At 50.6% G+C, this 24,210-nt stretch overlaps 1 protein-coding gene across 13 annotated transcripts in view; it reads right to left on the bottom strand.

The window, feature by feature from the left end:
* The window catches only part of PC (pyruvate carboxylase), a 120,435-nt gene that overhangs the window by 29,223 nt on the left and 67,002 nt on the right, over positions 1–24,210 (bottom strand). Inside the window, exon 1 of one of the 13 annotated variants that reach the window (XM_074401751.1) lies at positions 6,703–6,721. The exons of 10 other annotated variants lie outside the window; for them this stretch is intronic. Coding sequence is in view for 1 of the 3 variants with exons in the window: in XM_074401745.1 (XP_074257846.1) it covers positions 4,371–4,385 (15 nt within the window). In the remaining 2 variants the exon portion in view is untranslated. Of the gene's footprint in view, positions 1–3,217; positions 3,320–4,370; positions 4,392–6,702; positions 6,722–24,210 lie in introns of those variants that run through there. 2 more of the 13 variants (XM_074401745.1, XM_010351983.3) reach the window with 2 other exon arrangements.

Raw genomic sequence — 24,210 nt, forward strand, 5'->3', positions numbered from 1 at the left:
CCACTGGTCTCGGCCTCCCAAAGTGCTGGGATTCTAGGTGTGAGCCACTGTGCCTGGCCTGTTCTACTCTCGCAACTTTACCAAAAGTCTGAAATCACTTCAAAATACCACTTCAAAAACCATACCCACCGCTAAAAGCGCTGGAGGAGATAACCTCAGAAAGCACATGGCCCCGAGCCGGCTGCACCAGCGTGGAGCTCAGGTGTGGACACACACCCTATTCAGAGCGGAATGAATGCCAGACGTTATCACCCTACTATCTCCCACACGCTGATCTACAATCCTTTAAGCCCTGCTCCAGGTGGGTTATCGGATGCTGCCCACAAGAGGGCAGGTCTTTTCCAGCTGGGAGCAGGCGGCACTGGCATCAGAGAGCAGGTGTGGCGTGTAAATCTCACCCTCCTCCTAGGCACCAAATATCTGCTCTGCTCAGGGCTGGGAAGGGCTGTGTCAGAAGAGCTGAAGCTACCACATAGAGGCAAAGGGAGCGTTTGGGACAGGCACAGCAACAAAACAGCAAATACAAGTGGCCCTAAACCCACAAGAAAGCAAGAGATTCAGAACACAACGATGAGGTTCCACTCCTGCCTCGGAGCTTTGTAAACATGGTACTGAGCGCTGGGAAGGCCTTCAGGATGCAGCGCATAGGCACTGTCTGGGCATAAGAACAGCTTCTCTGGGAAGCTGTTTGCAAAACCTATGAAGAGCCTTTAAGATATTTATGCTTTAGCCGGGCGCGGTGGCTCAAGCCTGTAATCCCAGCACTTTGGGAGGCCGAGACGGGTGGATCACGAGGTCGAGAGATCGAGACCATCCTGGTCAACATGGTGAAACCCCGTCTCTACTAAAAATACAAAAAAGTAGCTGGGCATGGTGGTGCGTGCCTGTAATCCCAGCTGCTTAGGAGGCTGAGGCAGGAGAATTGCCTGAACCCAGGAGACGGAGGTTGCGGTGAGCCTGGGTAACAAGAGCGAAACTCCGTCTCAAAAAAAAAAAAAAAGATATTTATGCTTGGCCAGGTGCAATGGCTCACGCCTGTAATCCCTGCACTTTGGGAGGCCGAGACAGGCAGATCATTTGAGGTCAGGAGTTCGAAACCACCCTGGCCAACGTGGTGAAACCCCATCTCTACTAAAAGTACAAAATTTAGTCAGGCGTGGTAGTGGGGGCCTGTAATCCTAGCTACTTGGGAGGCTGAGGCAGGAGAATTGCTCGAGCCTGGGAGGTGGAGGTTGCAGTGAGCAAGGTCGGGCCATTGCACTCCAGCCTGAGTGACAGAGCGAGACTCCATTTCAAAATCAAACAAAGAAACAAGAAAGATATTCATGCTCCTGGAGCCAGTCATTATTATTCCAGAAATCCAACCACAGAAAATATTCCAAAACGAGAACCAAGATGAATGCAGAAAGATGTTCAAAACAGCAGTATTTACAACTGCAAATCATGAGAAGCGATTCAAAGATCCTACACCCTGGCTCCTATCCAGACATTACGTAAGCATTAAAAATAACGTTTGCATAGGTTTTGATAACATGGGAAATGCTTGTGATGTAACGCGTAGCCAAGAAAGTTGGGTGGTAAACAACATCATCTCATGAAGTTTTTTTAAAGCAATGGCAACTAGAGGACTGGGTCGCATGCCACCCTGCTGACGCCCACGTGTTACAGAAGGGGGTGTAGAGTTGTGTTTTCCTCCTTCTTTATACTTTTCTATATTTCCATATGGAAAATTTCCATATTTTCTCCATTGGGGATGCTTTATTTATAGTTAGAAAAGAAAGAAGAAATACACAGAAGGGACAGGAAGAGCCGCGCAGGAAAAGGCGAAGGGAGCTCCCGCTCCGCCGACTCCTCGGGTGGGCGGACTCGGCTGATGTGCCTCCCAGAGCCCCGCAGCCTCCCCCGCTCCCCTGATGAGCCCGCACAGCTGGAAGCAGCCCACTGGCACCAAGATTCTCAAACCTCCAGGGAAGTTTCAGGCTCTTTCTGGGGAGCCACAGTCGTTTTCCCCCACATGGGTGGCTTTACTCTGCGACCACAGGGGCACTCACCCGCGGCTTGTGGGCAAACAGGGCATTTTTGTTGGTATCTTCCCCTCTCCCCACGATACTTACTCCCCACTGCCTTTTCCAGGCAAAGAAAGAGATTTCCTCAGGAGATATGCCAAAGGCCAGTCACCTCCGGAGCCTCTTAGAGGCTGCACCCTGCCCCACAGCACGGCCACCAGGTGTCTCCTTAGCTCAGGCAGGAAAATGAGAGCTGACACGTCCCTGCCTGCCTGGGCAGCCCCTCTCACACACATTCTTGCTTTGGATCCCCGTTTTTTCTTGGTAGGCAAAGCAGTCCCACGTCACTAAGAGCTGGAGGCTATGGGCGGTGGCGGGCACAGGAATGCCTCTGTGGGCCCTTGTGTCCCTCAAGGGGAGCAAAAGCAGGCCAAGCCTTGAGACCAAGAGGACTGTCCCCGGGGTACAGAAGCTCTTTGGGTGGCAGAGTGCCAGGCAGATGTTTACGGAAGGGAAAAGGTCAGGGCTCTTCGGCTGAAATTCAAAGCAGGGAAAAGTGACGCAGAGAGCAGCCTCCTCTGCAGCACAGCACAGCGCAGGTCCGCAGTCCGTGGTCTGGACACCTCTGAGGCCCCGGCTTTTACATCTGTAAAACAGGGTTCCCCCACCTCACCCTAAGCAGGTCATCTGCGTGTCAACTGAGACAGTGCACCTGAAGCACTGTGCCTGGGTGACAAACATCAGCTGCTGTGACCATCTTCCCAACTCCCTCCCCTCTGATGAACTGAGGGTGGAGGAGGAAGTCCCGGCCCGGCACAGCTGGAAGGCCCACGCGGCTGCTGGAAGGCCCACATGCCTGCGCCCTCCTGCTCGCACCAGGACGGCGCAGCTCCACCACAGCGAAGCTCCACGCTCACCTCCCCGCAGGCACCTGCACCAGGGCTTCCTGGTCTGCAGATAGCACAGGGAGCCCACCCACCAAGGCAGGCTGACCACACACCCAACGCTTAGCAGAGTTCGCTGAATGGGGAGCCAGCGGGTGCAGTGCCCACACACACTCGGAGCAAACACACAGGCCCGAGCACACCATGTGCTTTCACCAACGCAGAAACCTGTCCCCAGAACTCTTCTGCACAGGGAGACCCACCTGGACAAAAGCAGTTGGGAGTGTCGGGTGTTGTGGGGGTGGGGGCACCTGTCCCTGCACTCACCCTGCGCTGGCCTTCAGTGCACAGAGGAGGGTGCCTGAGGAGCCACGGCCAGCTGCTCTTCGGCCTGCGGTCACTGGCCCAGAATACAGAGTTCCCCAGCACCAGTGAGCAGCATGCAGCCTCCTGAGGCCTATAGGCTGGCATAGACCACCAGCTGCAGGGAGGCGGGAGGTTGGGTCACACAGAGAGTGGCTGATCCACAGCCCACAGCCTGCTCCCTCAGCCCCCAGGGACCCAGCGAGGTGAAGAGGGAGGCGGGAGGTCAGGTCACGCAGAGAGTGGCTGATCCACAGCCCACAGCCTGCTCCCTTAGCCCCCAGGGAGCCGGCAAGATGATGAGGGAAGTGGTCTGAGACAGGACGCACCGGAGAGGGGAGGGCAGTTTCTGTGATGGATTTGTGAGGCGTGGACCAGCAGGCAGCGTGGGGCTGGGGAAGGCTGTCAGGAGCTACCTGTGAATGACGGAGGGTAAGGGCTGCGCTGCTCCTCGGAACCGAGGCATGGCCCTGTAGCTCAGCTCACCACTATGGTCACACAAGACACCTGCCACCAACCTGTCTCTCCCTGACACTCACACAATGCCAGGCACAGATGGGGCCCAACACACACAAAGAAGAATTAAATACCACCGTATCCCAGGACTCCGCGTTCTTCCTAGAACTCCGTTAACCCAGTTTCCTTTACTGAAGGGCACTGCCCTCTCAGATCTGAAACCCAGGCCTTTCCAGAAGCATCGTCAGCTGGGAGAAACCGCACTGTAAGATGGGTGTGGCCACCTCACACAGCCCTCTCTCCAGGAAGTGGGGTCTGTCCTCAAGGTTGTGGTGGAATAAGCTCACTCCGGGTGTGCTGAGCTTGAGGGTCTGGGATTGTTCAAAGATAGGAGCTGGGTGGGCAGACTTCCCCTGCTCCCCAGTATCAGGCCTTTCCCTAAAGCTGAAAGGACCAGAGGCCTCTGCCCAGCGCTTGGGGTGTAAAGGAAGGAGCCCCTACAGTTGAAGGCACCTGTGGAGACCCAAGGAAGTGGCAGCAGAGGGTGGGAGGTGACCTTCCCAAGACCCCCAGAAGCCTTGCCTCTGGCATTAAACGACACTCACGGACCTCAGGCTGCATGAAACTCCAGCCCAGACCCTCGAGTATGCCAGCCTCTCACCTCACAATGGCACATTCCCAGAAAGTGCCACCAGCCTGCAGCTCTTCTGGCTGGCACCATTCCAGGTACTTCCTGCCATCTTCACAGCAGGGCACAGAACAGGCGATGGCCAGGTGCAGGGTGCAATGTGGGGCCGAGGCCAGGCTCCCTCTGTAGTCCCATGCGGTGCCCTGCTTTTGGGTATTTGTTGGTGGACAGCGGTAAAGAAGTCCTCAAGGTTGCCGACAGTTTGGCTGAGAAGCTTCCCTGGAAATGCAGAGGCTTCACTAACAGAACCCACAGAAGCATTTTCTGCTCCCTCTAGCTGAGCTGCAACCCTTCAAGGGAGGCTGCTAGACCTCCCCAGGTGGGAGGGGCGCTCTGGGATGCTGCCAGGGCCAGCCACCAGCTCAGGTTACAGCCGCACGGCTCGGGGGTGCCACTGTCTTGCTCGCTGTGGTGATACACACAAGCAAAACTCCTTTTCTGACCTCAGAGATGGGGAAACAGTGAGTGTGAGAAAAGCAACCGCCATCACCCAAAGATCCTGCACCCTGTTTTCCTCTCCAGAGAGCTCAGAGCCCAGAGAGACCCATTTGCTATTTTCTGCAAATGCCAGCTGACAGATCCCTTTTCTTGGCCTCGGGTTGTGCATAAGAGACCAGGAAATAAGACAGCTTTGACTGTCACTTGGGACGTGTAAATAACTCCTTGCAAGCAAGAATGAGCCACAGTGAAGCCAGTAGTGTGTGGAGCACCTGCTTCCTCCCCTGCTGCCTCTCGGGATAGCTCCACAGCTTCCACTTCCCTTCGGCTTCAGCTTCAGATCAATAACTCAGCATTCCCCTTCCAGAAGGGAGCCAAGGAGACACCTATGACAACCTGCAGGCTGTGGCAGGGCAAGGGCCTTGCCGGCACCTGCCCAGCTCCTGACAAAGCTGCTGCTTCCATAGCATACAACACATACTCGCTGCGCTCCACCTGCATGCCCGGCCAGTGCCAATGGAGGGGGCACAACAGTGGGTAGCGACCCCAGCAGAGCCTTGCTCCTTGCCAGGCATTGGGCCACTGTGGGCTCCTCATGCAGACTCACTCAGTAACCCTCACAGCCCCTCATCCCCTCCCTGTACAGATAAGGAACCAGGCACAGTGGGATTAAGTGACATACCCAGGCCACCAGCAGAGCCGGCCTGGAGTCTGCTTTGCATCCGCTCCAGAGCAGGAGCTCGGACCCATCAGGGTTGGTTTATGGACTCTTCACCCAACTGAAAGAGTAAGTCATGGCTTTCATCAGGAGCACAGAGTGACAGGCACTTGGAAACCAAAATACCAAAACCAAAAACCCCACTTCTGTTAAAAGCCGTGCGTCACTAGCCTGGCCTCCAGCAGGGTCACCAGTGGTACTCAGAGCTTTCCAGTGAGAGCCGATGAACAGTGCCGGCAGTCACATGTCCCAGATAAGCCACGGCAGTTTCAGTTTGTCTACTAAATCAAAATGCCCCTGAAATCCCACTACCTCCGACCTGAACTACATCTCCCAGGATGCCTCTTGTAACCAGAAGAACAGAATCCTGCTGTCAGGCTGTCCTCGCCCAAGTTTTGCTCCAGACAATGTGGCCCCAGGGCTGGGCAGCCTTGCTGGGGACCACGGCAGGGTGCCACCTAACTGCTGTTGCAGCTGAGGTCCCACATTGCTTCGTCCTAAATATTCCCGTCCTCACAAAGCGTCTCCTGCAGCCTCAGAGGGCAGCAGTGAGCAAGAGGCCACCGAGGAAGGGAAAGGCCAGGCCCTGCTTCGGGGGTGGCCTGCCAGCAGGTTGGATCTGAAAGCCCAGCAGAGCGCCTGTGTCCCTCAGCAAATCCTCCGAGGTGCACTGGAGAGCAGAGGAGGGGAGAGAAGGAAGCAGTGTGGTGCAGAGACAGGCCCCAGGAAGCTCCGACCAACAAAGCTCCATACATCTACTTCCTGCAGGCCAGCTGCCCCCCGGACCAGCACCCACACCAGGCTGTGCCCCCACCCCCAGCCAGGCTCCGCAGCTGCCAGTGAAAGCGGGTCAGAACCAGAAAGAAGAGTTCTTGGCAGAGCACCCAGGGCCATGGCGGTGGCAGCTCTGACGGATGGGGCCACTCTCCCCAGGCGGCTCTGCTCGAAACGTGTCCGATGGGGCCCAGGGCTGGCAGCCAAAAGGGACAGATGAAAGGAGGACTCCACCTGGCTCTCAGGGCTGCCACGGCCAATATCAAAGCACCCAGGAGAGGACAGACCAAGGCTGAGATTTCTGGGCAGGGGGGCGGAAGGGAGGACACTGGAAACAATGCAGGTGACGGACACAGAAGACAGGAGAGACAGTACCGAAAATGGAAACAGACACTCGCCGAGGCGCAGCTGGCCGGGCTCTGGACCGCCAGGAGCACTGGTGCTGTCGCAACAAACAGCCGTGAACAGCGCCAGCAGGGCTCCATCGCCCTGGCAACCCTCTGTTCAAAGGCACAGTCGAGCGGGAGAGGGTGGCACCGAGGTGACTGGCGCCATGGTCTTGGGACTTGTGAACTGGGGGACAAAGGGGGCCTCAGAGAAAGCAGAGGGAGGGGTCCTGCGGGCCTGGAGTGAGGTGGCTGCTCCATCCCAGCCTCACTGGAAAGCAGTGAGAATTTCAGGGCCAACACTGCCCCCTGGCGCACAAAGAGCCAGCTTCCTGCTGACCCACAGCATGAAGCGTGGGCAAAGCTCTCATGGGGTCACTCATCCCCATTCCCCCACATCCTACAGGAGTTGGTTCAGGAATGCCTTCCCCATACTCCCAAGCAGCCACCTCCTTCAGCTCCGTCCTTGTCCTTGACCCACTGTTCTGCTCAGGGGGCTCTCCATGAGGTCCCTGTGGCATCTGTATCCCCAGCAAACAGCATTTAATGTTACAAAGATTTGTTGACCCACTTGTCTCCCTCAGCAGACACTGTGAGGGCCCTGGGCACAGGAGCCCTGGTCCCCATACCTCCCTAGCACAGTGCCTAAGACCAGAATTCAATAAATTCTGGGGGAATGAACCAGTGAATAAATACTTCGGGTCACAATGAGGCTGCTGAGTGGCGTGAGGCTGTTAAGATTCACCGTGAGACATGGTGGCTCACGCCCGTCATCCCAGCACTTTGGGAGGCTGAGGCGGGTGGATCATAAGGTCAGGAGTTCAAGACAAGCTTGGCTAACATGGTGAAACCCCGTCTCTACTAATAATACAAAAATTAGCTGTGTGGTGGCGCGTGCCTGTAGTCCCAGCTAGCTAGGAGGCTGAGGCAGGAGAATAGTTTGAACCTGGGAGGTGGAGGTTGCAGTGAGCTGAGATTACGCCACTGCACTTCAGCCTGGGCGACAGAATGAGACTCTGTCTCAAAAAAAAAAAAAAAAAAAAAAAATCCCCTTCTCTCATCTGCTCATCCTGATGCAGGTCACAGCGATGGCTTTCAGAGCATGTCGCTATTTGGGACTGCGATCAGCTGGCTGGGACAGGCTAAGTGAGAGGCAGCAGAGATAAGAAGTGAACGGTGAGGCGTGAGACCTGAGCAGAATTAGCAGGATGGCCTGAAGGAAAGACTCCAGGCTGGGAGGAGGAAGGGACAACCAGAGGAAGAAGAGGGGAGGGAGGGAGGCGGGCAGAGAAGGGAAGGAGGTCCAGGGGTGGGGGTGGCTGGAGCAAAGGCGGATGAGGCGGAAGCCAAACTGCCTGGAGGGGCCCGCTTGAGGCAGGGAGTGCGAGCAGGGAGAGGAGCCCAAGGGCTGACCCAAGACTCATTCTGGAGCTCACGAACCCCATCAGGAGCCTGGGCAGTGTCCTCAATGTTAGGATGCTACAGAAACACGAGGCATCGGGGAGACAGATTTGCAACTGACAGGGACCACTCCGGCAGCTCTGAGGAAGCTGGATTTGAGAAAGAAAGAGGAGAAGTGGAAGGTCGGCTAGGAAGAAGTTCTCATGTGGGTGCCAAGAAATACTAAGGAGGTGGAATCAACAGCACCCATTAGACGGGAGGCAGAGAAGCAGCAGGGAAGAGTGACCCTGGGTTTTAAAGGTGAACACTGGCAACATCGAATTAAAGAACGTGAAGCCATTGTAGGTAGGAACAGTGACTCTGCTGTGAACCTGAAGAGCATCTATCTGGCTAGAAAGGACAGGCAGCTGGACGGTGAGTCTCCTGTGTAAAGAGCTCTAAGCTACAGAGACCTAGGAGTCATTCCAGCCCGCTCCAGAGACAAAGGCAGGAAGGCACGCTGCTGGGATGTGTTGGTGCCATGGTGCACACCCCGGGCTTTAGAACCTTGGGTCCTGCCTTTGACCACTGTGCCACAGGGCCTTTCCCAAGACGCAAAGCTCCAGCCCCGGCCATCAGGGCTGGCCCAGGAAGTGAGGTGTCACAAGACGCTTGAGGAATGAGTGGCAGGTGCTTACCCGGCTCTTCTCCAGGCAGCAAACCGGAAGGTTCCTTTCCAGGAAACCAGAAGTCCTGGAGCTGCTGACATGCAGGGCGTTCCCCAAGGAGCCCAGTCTCATCTCTCAGCGAGAGAAGTGTGGCCGCCAAGATCCAGCCCAGCTTTCCAAAGGCTGCTGGTGTCTCATTTTTCAGTGTGAATGGTCAGCCAACCACCACTAGATATTTGAGGAAATTACCCAAAAAATTCACCAAAACAAATTAGGATTTTTTAAAAAAGGGAACTCTAAGGAGAAAGTAATATAGAGAACAGATATTCAGAAAAACTATAATTAATCTCCTCAGAGAAACAAGAAAAGCTATTGCAATCATTAAGTAAGAGGCGGCAGCTATTTTTAAAAGGCAACAAGAAAGAGCTCTAGGAAATTAAAAATAGAGTTGCAAAATTTTTAAGCATAATAAACAGAAAAATTAGAAGACAGTTTTGGGACATTACCCAGAAAGACTAACATATGGAAAATAGGAGAAAAGATAAGAAAATAAGGGAGTCAGGGCCGGGCGCGGTGGCTCACGCCTGTAATCCCAGCACTTTGGGAGGCCGAGGCGGGTGGATCACGAGGTCAAGAGATCGAGACCATCCTGGTCAACATGGTGAAACCCCGTCTCCTAAAAATACAAAAAATTAGCTGGGCATGGTGGCGTATGCCTGTAATCCCAGCTACTCAGGAGGCTGAGGCAGGAGAATTGCCTGAACCCAGGAGGCGGAGGTTGCGGTGAGCCGAGATCATGCCATTGCACTCCAGCCTGGGTAATAAGAGTGAAACTCCGTCTCAAAAAAAAAAAAAAAGAAAAAGAAAAAAAGAAAATAAGGGAGTCAGTCGAGCAAGTCCAATATCCTGGGACTCCCAGAAGAGAGAGGCGGGGGAGGGGACTCCTGCTGGAAAGTCTCCTGGGACTAAAGAACATGCATCCATGCAGAGGGATCTCACAGCACCTGGTGTGATGCCAAAAGTCCCACCCGGAGAAAAGATCAGATAGGGTTTCATATCCTCCTTGTATTATTTCCTGTGGCTACGGTAACAAATTACCACAAAACTGGTGGCTTCAAACAACGGACACATATTCTCTTTTGGTTTGGAAGACCAGAAATCCAACATCAGTTTCACAGGCCAAAACCAAGTGTGAGCAGGGCTGCGCCCCTTGGTGGGCCTAGGGGGAACCCCCTCTCCAGCCCCGGTGGCTGCTGGGCTCCTTTGCTTGTGGCCACATCACTCCCATCTCTGGCTCCATCTCCGTGTCACCTTCTCCTCCGCATAGGTCTCTGTCCTCTAAGGACACTTGTGATGGCATTCGGGGCCCACCTGGGTGATCCAGGATCACCTCCCCAGGTCAGATCCCTTCATCACATCTGCAAAAGCCCTTCTTCCTTTTAAGGTAGCAACTAGGATTAGGACCTGGAGATCTTTGGGGGCCATCGCCAGCCTACCACACTTCTGAAGACTAAAGGTCACATGCAACAGTCTTCAGCAGTGACATGGAGCCAGAACCTTCTGGAATAATGTCCTCCAATTTTGGAGGGAAAATATTTCCGAACCTGGAGTCCTCTATCCAGTTAGACTATCAATCCAGTGTGGGTGGAATACCAATCTTTTGAGACATGCCAAGCCTTGGGAGGTTTGCCCCCTATGTGCCTGTTTGCCCAAGAAGCTCAGGGATGGGCACTAACAAAGCAAAGGAGTCAATAAACCAAGAACGAGGAAGACAAGGGATCCAGGCACCTAGGCAGCCAGCACAGAGGAGGCAAGGGAGCTCCCAGGGCAAAGCAGAGGGAGGCCCAGGCCACTTGATGTGCACAGGCAGCTCCTGGGGTAGTGGCCTTAAAAACAAACAAACAAAAAGGCAGACGACCTGGTGTCTCTGAAAGAATGAAGAGGGGATGCCAATGTACAACTTGTCTGGGGATAAACATCAACTCCAGAAAAATGAGAAGTTAACGCTGCTGTAGTAGACATTCTGTATTTTCAGATGTGAATATTAACTTAATGAAGTAAAATCTGAAAATGTACTTAAAAGTGGTTCTAGGGCTGTGCGAGGTGGCTCACACCTGTAATCCCAGGACTTTGGGAGGCCGAGGCAGGTGATCATGAGGTCAGGAATTCAAGACCAGCCTGACCAACATGATAAAACCCCATCTCTACTAAAAATACAAAATTAAGGCCGGGCGCGGTGGCTCAAGCCTGTAATCCCAGCACTTTGGGAGGCCGAGGCGGGTGGATCACGAGGTCAAGAGATCGAGACCATCCTGGTCAACATGGTGAAACCCCGTCTCTACTAAAAATACAAAAAATTAGCTGGGCATGGTGGCACGTGCCTGTAATCCCAGCTACTCAGGAGGCTGAGGCAGGAGAATTGCCTGAACCCAGGAGGTGGAGGTTGTGGTGAGCCGAGATCGTGCCATTGCACTCCAGCCTGAGTAACAAGAGCGAAACTCCGTCTCAAAAAAAAAAAAAAAAAAAAAAAAAAAAAAAATTAGCTGGGCATGGTAGTGCACACCTGTAATCCCAGCTACTCAGGAGGCTGAGGCAGGAGAATCGCTTGAACCTGGGAGGCGGAGGTTGCGGTGAGCTGACATTGCGCCATTGTACTCCAGCCTGGGCGACAGAGTAAGACTCCATCTCAAAATAACAACAACAAAAACATGGTTCTATATAACCATGCAGGGTGAAGGGAGGGAAAGTGGGTTCATGTATGGGGTGGGGTTTGAGGTGGAGAGGGCAGTACAAGTGAGCTCAATCTTCCATCAAAGGAGACCACTAAACAGAGCAATGCCACTGGGAGCAGGAGTCACAGGGCAGCCTCTGGGAGACACTCATGGGGAGGGCAGTGGAACAGGGGTAGTAGGAGGAAATGAGCCTCAGGGCATAATTTGACTTTTAGAAGTGTCCACATGTATTATTATTATTATCATTATTATTATTATTATTATTATTGAGACAGAGCCTCACCCTGTCACCCAGGTTGGAGTGCAGTGGCTCTATCTCAGTTCCCTGCAACCTCCGCCTCCCAGGTTCAAGCAATTCTCCTGCCTCAGCCTCCTGAGTAGCTGGGATTACAGATGCCCACCACCATGTCCAGCTATTTTTTTTTTGTATTTTTAATAGAGATGGGGGTTTCACCATGTTGGCCAACTCCTAACCTCAAGTGATCTGCCCGCCTCAGCCTCCCAAAGTGCTAGGATTATAGGCATGAGCTACCACGCCCAGCCTCACATGTATTATTTTGATAAAAGTTAAACTTAACAAAGATAAAAATGAACTCTGCAAACAGATACAGTTCTTTTGTGTTTCTTCCTAATCATGTTCGTGGTCCTTTACTCTCAGGGGGCCCACAATGCAGAGTTACTGCTTCCCCTTTGTTGATTTCACCTGGAGGAGATATTTGTGTGTCCAAAACCATGTTTTATTTTTTTTCATAAATGATATAATCATTTTAACTTGCTTTATTTTTACCAAACGTTATTTTCTTTTTTTTTTTTTTTTTTTTTTTTTTTTGAGGAGGAGTTTCGCTCTTGTTACCCAGGCTGGAGTGCAATGGCACGATCTCGGCTCACCGCAACCTCCACCTCCTGGGTTCAGGCAATTCTCCTGCCTCAGCCTCCTGAGTAACTGGGATTACAGGCACGCGCCACCATGCCCAGCTAATTTTTTGTATTTTTAGTAGAGACGGGGTTTCACCATGTTGACCAGGATGGTCTCGATCTCTTGACCTTGTGATCCACCCGCCTCGGCCTCCCAAAGTGCTGGGATTACAGGCTTGAGCCACCGCGCCCGGCACCAAACGTTATTTTCAAATCTATCCATGTTGATACGAGGAGACCTACTTCACTCATGACCATATGATGCTGCATCAGGCATACCACAATTTGTCCATGCCACATGAGGGACTGCTACGGCCTGAATGTTTGTGTCACCACCAAATTCCTATGTGGAAACCCTAACCAATGTGATGGTGTCAGAAGGTGGGGCCTCGGAGAGAGCATTAGGGGCTGGGTGGCAGAGCCTTCCTGAATGGGATTAGAACTCCCACAGAAGAGATCAGACAACTCTGTTTCCCCTTCGACCTGTGAGAACAGTGATCTATGAACCAGGCAGTGGGCCCTCACCAGGTGCTGGATCTGCTGACACTTGATCTTGGACTTCAGTCCTTAGAACTGTGAGAAATGCATTTCTGCTGTTTCACAGACTTATGGTATTGTGTTATAGCAGCCCAGCCTAGGCAGTGACAAATAGGTTGTTTCCAATTTTTAGCAATTAACAACTGTGTTGTTCATGGAGAAACCCCGTCTCTACTAAAAATACAAAACTAGCCAGGGCGGGGGGAAGAGGGGTGGCGCATGCCTGTAATCCCAGCTACCCGGGAGGCTGAGGCAGGAGAATTGCTTCAACCCAGGAGGCGGAGGTTGCAGTGAGCCAAGATCGTGCCATTACACTCTAGCCAGGGCAGCAACAAGAGCAAAACTCCGTCTCAAAACAAAAGAAAACAAAACAAAACTGTGTTGTTGGATAGGTTGGCAAAATGATCACTGTTGAAATGGGGTGACAGGTACATAGAGTTCATTATGCTATTTGCTCTCTTTTTGTGTATGTTTAAAAGTAGTCAATTAAAAGTGTTAAAAATGAATAACCTTGATCCCATAATATAAAATATGTAAAAATTTCTCTAGGACATATACCTAGAATTGGAATTGCTGCATCAGACAACAGGCACAGTTTTGTGCGTTTTTTTTGTTTATGTTTTTGTTTTTTCCAGAGTGTTGCTCTATCGCCCAAGCTTGAGTGCAATGGAGTGAAATTGGCTCACTGCAACCTCTACCTCCTGGGTTCAAGTGATTCTCCTGCCCCACCCTCCCAAGTAGCTGGGATTACAGGCCCGTGCCACCATACCTGGCTAATTTTTTAAATATTTTTAGTAGAGATGGTGTTTCACCATGTTAGCCAGGCTGGTCTTGAACTCCTGACCTCAGAGGTGATCTGCCCACCCTGGCCTCCGAAAGTGCTGGGATTACAGGCATGAGCCACTGTGCCTGGCTAATAAGCACGTTTTTAATACTAATATCACCAAATAAGTCTCCAAGGTAGTTAGCCTAATAATTTACAAAATCACCAGAAATACAACAGAATATCTATTTCCCCACATCTTTACCAACTCTTACATTGTTAAACTTTGATTTTTGTCAACCTTGTAAGTATAAAACCATATTGTTTTAATTTCAATTCCCCGATTATGACTGAAGTTGGCTATTTTCTTATGATTGTCGGTATATTTTTAGGTTTTTCCTTTTGTGAACTGCCTGTTCATATCATTTGCCCACTTCTCTGCTGGGCTGCCTGTCTTTTCCTTACTGAGATGTCATAAATCTTTATGTATTCTAGACATGAATCCATTCTCTATTATACCCATGGCAGACGCTTGGGAGGATGTTTAGCAAGTTATAGGAAGAGGAAGGGGAAGGAGTTGAGAGGGAATGACAAGTTGAAGAAGGAAATGTGACAATGAAAAAAGTTGGGATGAGTCCAGGAGTGAGGCTGTGAGGCTTAGGTAAAAGACTGGCCTTGAACCAGATGAAGAACACCTCTTCCCCTCTGAGACCGGAGGGCCTAGGTGTTCTGGGACAGTCTCAATTATAAAACATCCAGTGTTTGGCCCCAGGTGTCACCTAATGCACTGACTCTGCCATGGCCTGGAATGACTAAGAGCTTTTTCACTGTGACTCATCAAGGCTGACAAGCACAGACGTCACGTTCCAGAAGGCACAACCCAAAGAGCAAAGCAACAGTCCAAGGAAGAACAGCCTGTAGAGACAAGACTTCCTACTGACATCCAAGCTACTCGTTTGCCACAGCTGCTCCAAGAATGGAAATAACGAGTGCAAGCTGAATCAGAGATGACAGAGATTGATCTTTAACAAAAATGTCGGCCAGGCGCGGTGGCTCAAGCCTGTAATCCCAGCACTTTGGGAGGCCGAGGCGGGTGGATCACGGGGTCAAGAGATCGAGACCATCCCGGTCAACATGGTGAAACCCCGTCTCTACTAAAAAAAAAAACACAAAAAATTAGCTGTGCATGGTGGCGTGTGCCTGTAATCCCAGCTACTCAGGAGGCTGAGGCAGGAGAATTGCCTGAACCCAGGAGGCGGAGGTCGCGGTGAGCCGAGATCGCGCCATTGCACTCCAGCCTGGGTAACAAGAGCAAAACTCCGTCTCAAAAAAAAGAAAAAGAAAAAAGAAAAACATCTGGGCCAGGAACAGTGGCTCATGTCTGTAATCCCAGCACGTTGGGAGGCCCAGGCAGGCAAATCACCTGAGGTCAGGAGTTGGAGACCAGCCTGACCAAAATGGCGAAACTCCGTCTCTACCAAAATTACAAAATTAGTCAGGCATGGTGGCGCATGCCTATAATCCCAGCTACTCAGAAGCCTGAGGCAGGAGAATCACTTGAACCCAGGAGGCAGAGGTTGTGAGAGATCGTGCCATTGCACTTCAGCCTGGGCAGCAAGAGTGAAACTCTGTTTCAAATCTCAAACAAAAAAAAAAAAAAAGAAAGAAAGAAAGAAAAAGAAAAAAGAGAAAAATCTCTGGTCAGCCTGATCAGCAAAAGATAACTGATAAGAAAAAGCAGTGCCATTTCCCTCTGGGGGAGTTTTAAAAGAATTTAGTCTTTTGAATGAGTTGGTTTAGGTCAAGTGATTCTTCTGGAAGAGCAACATTAGACTGATTCTGTAAGTGACTTCGTGAATTTCTGCGGTGATTAGCTAACCTTGGAGGGGAGAAGCCGCAGTTTTCAATCTGTATTTGGCATGTTCCTACGTAATGCTCTTCTAACATTCTTTCTTTAGAGGAAAAAAGCAAAAGTTAGACACATTTGCGGTTTAGATATTAATGATGTTTTCATTTAAAACATACCATGAATCAGAGATTTGGAGCCGTCAGGGAGCCTGGCCAGGGAAATGAGAGCAGCAAGCCTGCAGCTTCAACCTCTCATCCCCCCGACTCTTCCCAAGACAAGGCTATTGGGCCAAGTGATGAGGGATTAGCAAATTTATTTTATTTTATTATTTTATTTTTCGGACAGGGTCTTGCTCTGTCACCCAGGCTAGATTGCAGTGGCATGATCAGAGCTCACTGCAGCCTCGACCTCCCAGGCTCAAGTGATCCTCCCACCTCAGCCTCTCTACTAGCTGGAACTATAGGTGTGCACCACCATGCCCAGATAATTTTTTTCTTTAATAGACGGAGTCTCACTCTGTCACCCAGGCTGGAGTGCAGTGACATGATCCTGGCTCACTGCAACCTCTGCCTCCCGGGTTCAAGCGATTCTCCTGCCTCAGCCTCCCGAGTATCTGGGACTAATTTTTGTATTTTTTAGTAGAAATGGGGTTTCAACATATTGGACAGGCTGGTCTTTGAACTCCTGACCTTGTGATCTGCCCACTTTGGCCTCCCAAAGTGCTGGGGTGGTGAGCGTGAGACCTCACACTTGCCAGATTTAGCAAATTCACGCAAAGCACTCAGTTAAAATCTGAATTTCAGATAAACAGCAAAAAAGTTTAAGTATATCCCATACAACATTTGGGGCATACTTCTAGTACAAAATTATTTGTTGCTTATTTGAAATTGGAATTGAACTGGGCATCCTGTATTTCATCCGGTGACCCTAAGGAGCCAGCAGCAGCATTGAGGCCATGACTGGGCCTATAGGAGAAAAGAAACATAAAGAGAATCCCAGACATTGCTGTAACGGGGCAGGAAAGATGGTGGCTAGGCCCCAGGGGCCAAACTTCCTGGGTTCAGATCCAGGTTCCACTGACTCTGGTAAGTTGCTTAAGCTTTGGCTTCAATTTCCTCATGTGTAAAATCAGAGATCGCCAGCCGGGCACGGTGGCTCATGCCTGTAATCCCAGCACTTTGGGAGGTCAAGGCAGGAGGACTGCCTAATGCCAGGAGTTCAAAAACAGCCTGGATGACATAGTGAGACCCTGTCTCTACAAAAAATTTAAATTAGCCAGGCACGGTAGTGTGTGCCTGTAGTCCCAGCTACTCAGTGTTGAGGTGGAAGGATCGCTTGAGCCCAGGAGGTTGAGGCTACAGTGAAGTATGATCATGCCACTGTACTCCATCCTGGGCAATAGGGCGAGACCTTGTCTCAAAAATAAAATAAAATCAGAGATAACAAAAATAATTGCCTCATAGGGTTATTACAAAGATCAAATGAGTTGATGCATGTAAAGTTCTTAGAATAGTGCCTCACATATAAGCAGCCTTTATTATAAATGTTGGCTTTCAGTACTACTGCGAGTGTTTAGTACTCATGTTGGATCTGCTGCTGATAGCTAGGGGGAGGGGGTGGGGCAAAGAAGGAAGAATTAGAAGGCCACAGAAGCCCAGGTTGAGGGGCTGGGGCTGCGGCAATGAGAAACCTTGTTTGCTAAGATGCTCCTTGGCCGTACGATTCAACCCTCACAGACCCTTAGAACAAGTCAGACGACCTGAAAGGTCCTGCTGTCCAGCCACACTATGCCAGTGAGGACCACCCTGAGCCATGTGCCTAGGGCACAGCTCACTCCCATGGGCTTGCCCAACTCCAGCTCTGTGCTGTGACATCATGTTGGTAGCCTGACACGGGCCACAACGGGCATATTTATGCCACAGAAACTGGCAAACACTATAATCAGGGCCTTTTCCTCACTTCCCTAAGGGCCACCCCTGACAGTACAGCGGGTGGCACACATATCCCAGAAGGGACTGGAGACGGGCTGAGGGGAGTCCCTTCTCCACTCTCCCTTTTGCCTGCAGAATCCAAATTAAAAAAGCCTCTTTTCTTTTTTACGGGCCTGGTGTGCAAGTGCTTAATTTGATCCAAATGTGAGAGTGAGCTCAGGAAGAAAGAAAAGGGGCACTCTATCAGTGTCTTACGGGAGTTCCAATGGCATTTTGCAACATGAATTCATCTGTGAGGATATCAACGTAAGCATTCCTTTGATAGTCTTATTTAACAACTTGAAAATGATTCTTTTGTCTTCTAAGGGACTGATCTCCTTGCCCCGACTCTCACACCTTCCTTCTCTCTCCACCAGCACACGCACTTGCAGGCTGAAGCGTGGGGGTAGAAAATCACGCTTTTTAGTGGACATGGCAAATGCTATTCTACAGCAGAACTTAGCCCCCGCCCCTCAGCCTCTCACTCCCCCTCCCAAACAGCACACACACCCCAAAACCCAACCAGACACCTCCTCCTTTCTCCTCACCACCCTCTCCCCAGGCACCAGTTTAGGGTCATCTTTAGCTCCTCCCCTCCCTTACCGACCATCTGGTCAAGAAGTCTGGTCAGTTTTACCTCTTCAATCCCTCACATACTTCCCTCTTTTCATTTCTAAGAAGAGGACCCTGAAATGTCCTCTTCTTACTACTTAACTATTGTAAAACCCTCCTACTCATTACCACAGCTCTAGCTACCAACCCACACTAGGTACTAGGGACAGCTAGCATTCCCCCAAACACAGGCATGACTGTACTCTTTCTAAAAACTGGGATAATTATCTGACTCCTCACTGTCCACAGGTGGGAATTTCAAGTCTCCTTTTGGACTTCCCCCATAATGAGCGCACCCTGCCTGTCCAGCCTTATCCCCCCGTGCCTCAGTCTCCTGGATCCTCCTGCCTCCTCTGTTCTCAGAAACCCTAGCCGTGCCCATCTCCCCCACACACTCGCTCAACCACCAGAACACCCTTCCCCGTCCCAGATTTTGCCCATGCAAATCCTGCTCCTGTCTCAGGTATGCATCTAATTTTTCTCCCTCCCTTATGAAATCCCACTAAAACTTGGACAAGTAGATTTTTTTTTTTTTTTTTTTTTAAAGCTAGGAACCCGAAAGGGCAGAACAGGAGAGGAGACAACAGCACCATGATTGCACATCCCGGAGCGCAGCTCAGGTCAGCTCACATCACAGCCTGGCTCTGGGGCAAGCTGAGAACCCACCTCTTCTCACCATCTACCAGGAATCCTCCAAAGGCCATGGAACTGCAGCTCCAGGTCCGCCTCCCAATCCCCACCGTGGGCTGAATGGGCCGATGTATACAAAGAGGGTGGGGTGAAAGCTTTCAAAAGGCAGTCAGGGCTGGGCGCAGTGGCTCATGCCTGTAATCCCAGCACTTTGAGAGGCCGAGGCAGGCAGATCACCTGAGGTCAGGAGTTTGAGACCCACATGGCCAACATGATGAAACCCGTCTCTACTAAAAATAAAAAATTAGGCAGGCATGGCGATGAGAGCCTGTAATCCCAGCTACTCAGGAGGTGGAGGCAGAACTGCTTGAACCCAGGAGGCAGAGGTTGCAGGTTGCAGTGAGCTGAGATCGCACCATTGCACTCCAGCTTGCCTGGGAGACAAAGAGTTAAAACTCCATCCCAACCAGGCACTCCATCCCAACCCAGCTCATGCCTGTAATCCCAGCACTTTGAGAGGCCGAAGCAGGAGGATCACCTGAGGTCAGGAGTTTGAGACCAGCCTGCTCAACATGGTGAAACCCCATCTCTACTAAAAATGCAAAAATTAGCCGGGCGTGGTGGCAGGTGCCTGTAATCCCAGCTACTTCGGAGGCAGAGAGTGCAGTGAGCCAAGATCGTGCCACTGCACTCCAGCCTGGGTGACAAGAGCAAAACTCCATCTCAAAAAAAAAAAAGAAAAAGAAAAAAAAAAGAAGTCAGATGCCTACCTCCCACATTCTCATGCCATAGACCTCCCCTCTCCAGTTCTGGAAGAACAGAGGTTTACTTTCTGGCAAAGGTAAAGTGTTGGGTCTCTGGACTGGGAAATCCGAGGCACAGTTGATGGCCCGGGGACCTTGCCAAAAATGGGGGTAGCAGGTTAAGTGACTCTATGCATGCTACCCACTTCCCCAACTGAGCTCCCAGATGTTGACGCTGAGGTTTCCCAACAAACAGCCTGCCCAGACCACCTACTGGGAAACAGAACTGGACCCCCCACCTGCTCCGGCTCCCAGACACCATTTTAGACCTCTCCTAATAATTATGAGTGGGCAATCAAAGGTCCTTAGGCAGATTCTTTCAAAGAAGATGGAGACCAAAGAGCAGAAAAAAGCAATTTGGCGGAAACCAACCATGCAGGGAGAAGAAAAGGTAAAGAAACAAACATGGCATTTACATCCTCCCAGAAATCGGACAGGCTTACAGCAATGAAAACGTAGGATGCTACATACATTTTTAAAGAACCATTTGGAGAGCAAAAAAGCTCTTGGAAATTAAAAAATACAATAAGACAAAGCAATAGAAGGGTTGAAAGATAAAAGGTAATCTTCTAGAAACTGACGAAAAAAGACAAAGAGATGGAAAATAGGCAAGAAAGGGGGAAAAAAGAGGGTCAGTCCAAGAGATCCAAAAACTAGATAATAAGAGTTTCAGAAAGACAGAACAGTAAAAAACAAAGGGCAAGAAAAGAAGTGTTTCAAGAAACTCCCAAGATAGGACATGAGTTTCCACACCAGAGGGACTCACTGAGAGCCTAATGAAACAGATGAACGCAGGCCTACACCAGGAACCGGGTCAAACGTCAGATCCTGTAAGCTTTCCCAAAGGTGGGTAAAAAGGAAAAAAAAAAAGAATCAGAAATCAGAAAGGTTTTGGATTTCTCAGCAGTTTGAGAAGCTAGAAAAGTGCAAAGCAATCCTTCAAACTTGTCAAGGAAAAATCATTTCCAACCTGAAATTCTCTTTTTTTTTTTTTTTTTCCGGATATGGAGTCTGGCTCTGTCACCCAGTCTGGAGTACAGTGGTGGGCAATCTCAGCTCACTGCAACCTCTACTTCCTAGGTTCAATCAGTTCTGCCTCAGCCTCCCAAGTAGCTGGGATTACAGTCACGTGGCACCATGCCTGGCTAATTTTTGTATTTTCAGTAGAGATGGGGTTTCACTATGTTGGCCAAGCTGGTCTCGAAGTCCTGACCTCAAGTAATCTACCTGCTTCAGCCTCCCAGAAAGTGCTGGGATTACAGGCGTGAGCCATCGTTCCCTGTCCGAACCTGAAAGTCTCTATCCAGCTAAACTATGAATCATGTATGAAAGTAAAACAAAGAGCCGGGCGCGGTGGCTCAAGCCTGTAATCCCAGCACTTTGGGAGGCTGAGGCGGGTGGATCACAAGGTCGAGAGATCGAGACCAACCTGGTCAACATGGTGAAACCCCGTCTCTACTAAAAATACAAAAAATTAGCTGTGCATGGTGGCGCGTGCCTATAATCCCAGCTACTCGGGAGGCTGAGGCAGGAGAATTGCCTGACCCCAGGAGGCGGAGGTTGCGGTGAGCCGAGATCGTGCCATTGCACTCCAGCCTGGGTAACAAGAGCGAAACTCGGTCTAAAAAAAAAAAAAAAAAAAAAAGAAAGTAAAACAAAGAGAAAAGGCAAAGTCTTTGTCAGGAAGCTGCTATCAATGTGCTGTACCCAAACAAGGGAGCAAACAAACAAGAAAGAAGAGGGGTGAACAACAGAAGAAAGACAGAGGGAATCCCTGTGAGAGCACGCCAAGGCAACAGGGGGGTGAGGAGGATGGATAGTGCCGCTGGCTCCCTGCGAGGGGAGCTCAAGGAAAATGAAGCCTCACTCTTACTGATGAGTGGCCGTATGGACAAACCTGACCGAAAGACAGGAAAGCAGCATGAATATAACTCCTAGAGCCTAACCCACACCATAGCAGGAGGCCCCTGATCCCCATAGACCACATGTAGAGGCTGTGAAAATCTGCCTACATGAGTGGCATCTGCCTATCCGTATGCGCATACACTCACAAACATGTGGAGTACTTCTAGAATGACACTTCAGGAGCTAGTGACACTGGCTGCCTCTGGAAAGGCTTCTCTTTCACTGCTGATCCTTTTTTCTTTTTTTGAGATGGAGTCTCGATCTTGTCACCCAGGCTGGAGTGCAGTGGTGTGATCTCAGCTCACTGCAACCTCCGCCTCCTGGGTTCAAGTGACTCTTGTGCCTCAGCCTCCAGAGTAGCTGGGATTACAGGCATGTGCCACCATGCCCAGCTAATTTTTTTTTTTTTTTTTGAGACAGCGTCTCGCTCTGTTGCCAGGATCCAGGCTGGAGTGCAGTGGCGCAGTCTCGACTCACTGCCACCTCCACCTCCTGGGTTCAAGCAATTATCCTGCCTCAGCATTCCGAGTAGCTGCGACTACACGCACGCGCCACTATGCCCAGCTAATTTTCTATTGTTTTAGTTGAGATGGGGTTTCACCATGTTGGCCAGGATGGTCTCAATCTCTTGACCTTGTGATCCGCCCACGTCGGCCTCCCAAAGTGCTGGGATTACAGGCGTGAGCCACCGTGCCTGGCTGCTAATTTTTTTGTATTTTTAGTAAAGATGGGTTTCACCATGTTGGTCAGGTTGGTCTTGAACTCCTGACCTCAGGTGATCTGCTCATCAAGGCATCCCAAAGTGCTAGGATTGCAGGTGTTATCTACCACGCCCAGACTTGGCCCCTTTGAATCTGCACCATGTACTTAGATTATCTATTCAAAAAGTGAGGAAGTCCGGGCTTAGTGGTTCATGCTTATCATCCCAGGACTTTGGGAAGCCGAGGCAGGCAGATTACCTAAGGCCAGGAGTTCATCACCAGCCAGGCCAACTCTACTAAAACTACAATAAATCATCTGGGTGTGGTGGCATGCACACATGGACCTGTAGTCCCAGTTACGCAGGAGGCCGAGACAGGAGACTCACTTGAACCCGGGAGGCGGAAGTTGCAGTAAGAGGAGATTATGCTACTGCACTCCAGCCTCAGAAACAGAGAGAGACCCTGTCCCCAAAAAATAAATAAACAAAAAGCGAATAAAATACAACATGCGAAAACCTATCCTCCACCTCTTCAAGGCCCCATTTCATTCCCCTGCTCCCTCAGGAAGCCTTCCCCAGTTCCCAACCCAGGACCAGAGTAAGCCAGGTACCCTCTTCCTGGCCTGCTCCTCCCCAGGCCCTGGTTAGTGAGTGCGCATCATGCATCCAGCCTTGAGCTCTATGGAGCAGGCTAACTCACTCATCTTTGTAAGTCAACTTGGTAGACAGAACTGGCTCCAGGAGCCCTGGAAAGAAACTTTCGTTTTCTGCCTACCATATTCCAGGCATCTTCCTTATAGCCCACTGACTTGTCACCACAATCCCATGGGGTATTATCAACTCTCACTGTACTGGTAAGAAAACTGAGGCTGGGAAGGACCCACAGGAAGTAGCAAACTTGAGAATAATCAAGGCCGCCCAACTCGCAGGGCCCCTGTTTTTTCACGGGAGTAGCTAGCCCGGTGCCTAGCTCACAGTATGGTCCCAAAAATGTTCAACTCGACCAAATTAAATTGGAATTAAGATTAAACTGGAATTGGCCGGGCGCGGTGGCTCAAGCCTGTAATCCCAGCACTTTGGGAGGCCGAGGCGGGTGGATCACGAGGTCGAGAGATCGAGACCATCCTGGTCAACATGGTGAAACCCCGTCTCTACTAAAAATACAAAAAACTAGCTGAGCATGGTGGCTTGTGCCTGTAATCCCAGCTACTCAGGAGGCTGAGGCAGGAGAATTGCCTGAACCCAGGAGGCGGAGGTTGCGGTGAGCCGAGATCGCGCCATTGCACTCCAGCCTGGGTAACAAGAGTGAAACTCCGTCTCAAAAAAAAAAAAAAAAAAAAAAAAAAAAGATTAAACTGGAATTAAGATTTTCTTCTGGAGCTGGGGTCTTCCCATGTTCTAAGATCCTGATAAAGTGGCTGAGGGCCCTCCGTGGCAGACAACACCCCAACTCGGCCAAAAGGAGCCAGGCCCAGCAGTCACACACAATGGGAAAGTTTCTTCATTAAACCACAGTCTTTGAGCCTAATGGGCTGCCCTTCAGGGCCAGGTTTTTGTTCTTAACAGCTTTATCAAGATACAATTCACATACCATATGGATGACACATTTAAAGTGCAATTCAAAAGCTGGGCGCAGTGGCTCACGCCTGTAATCCTAGCACTTTGGAAGGCTGAGGTGGGTGGATCACTTGAGGTCAGGAGTTCAGGATTACCCTGGCCAACATGGCAAAACCCTATCTCTACTAAAAATACAAAAAATTAGCCAGGTGTGATGGCGGGTGCCTGTAATCCCAGCTACTAGGGAGGCTGAGACAGGAGAATCTCTTGAACCCAGGAGGCGGAGGTTGCAGTGAGCTGAGATCTCGCCACTGCCCTGCACTACAGTCCGGACAACAGAGAAAGTCTCAAAAATAAATAAATAAAGTGTAGTTCAATGGCTTTTGGAGTATATTCACAGATATGTGCATCTACCACCACTATCCATTTTTAGAACATTCATATCCCTTAGCTGGCATGCCCCAAAACCCTTAGCT

This window comes from Saimiri boliviensis, chromosome 6, assembly GCF_048565385.1.
Source record: "Saimiri boliviensis isolate mSaiBol1 chromosome 6, mSaiBol1.pri, whole genome shotgun sequence".
Lineage (NCBI taxonomy): Eukaryota > Metazoa > Chordata > Mammalia > Primates > Cebidae > Saimiri > Saimiri boliviensis.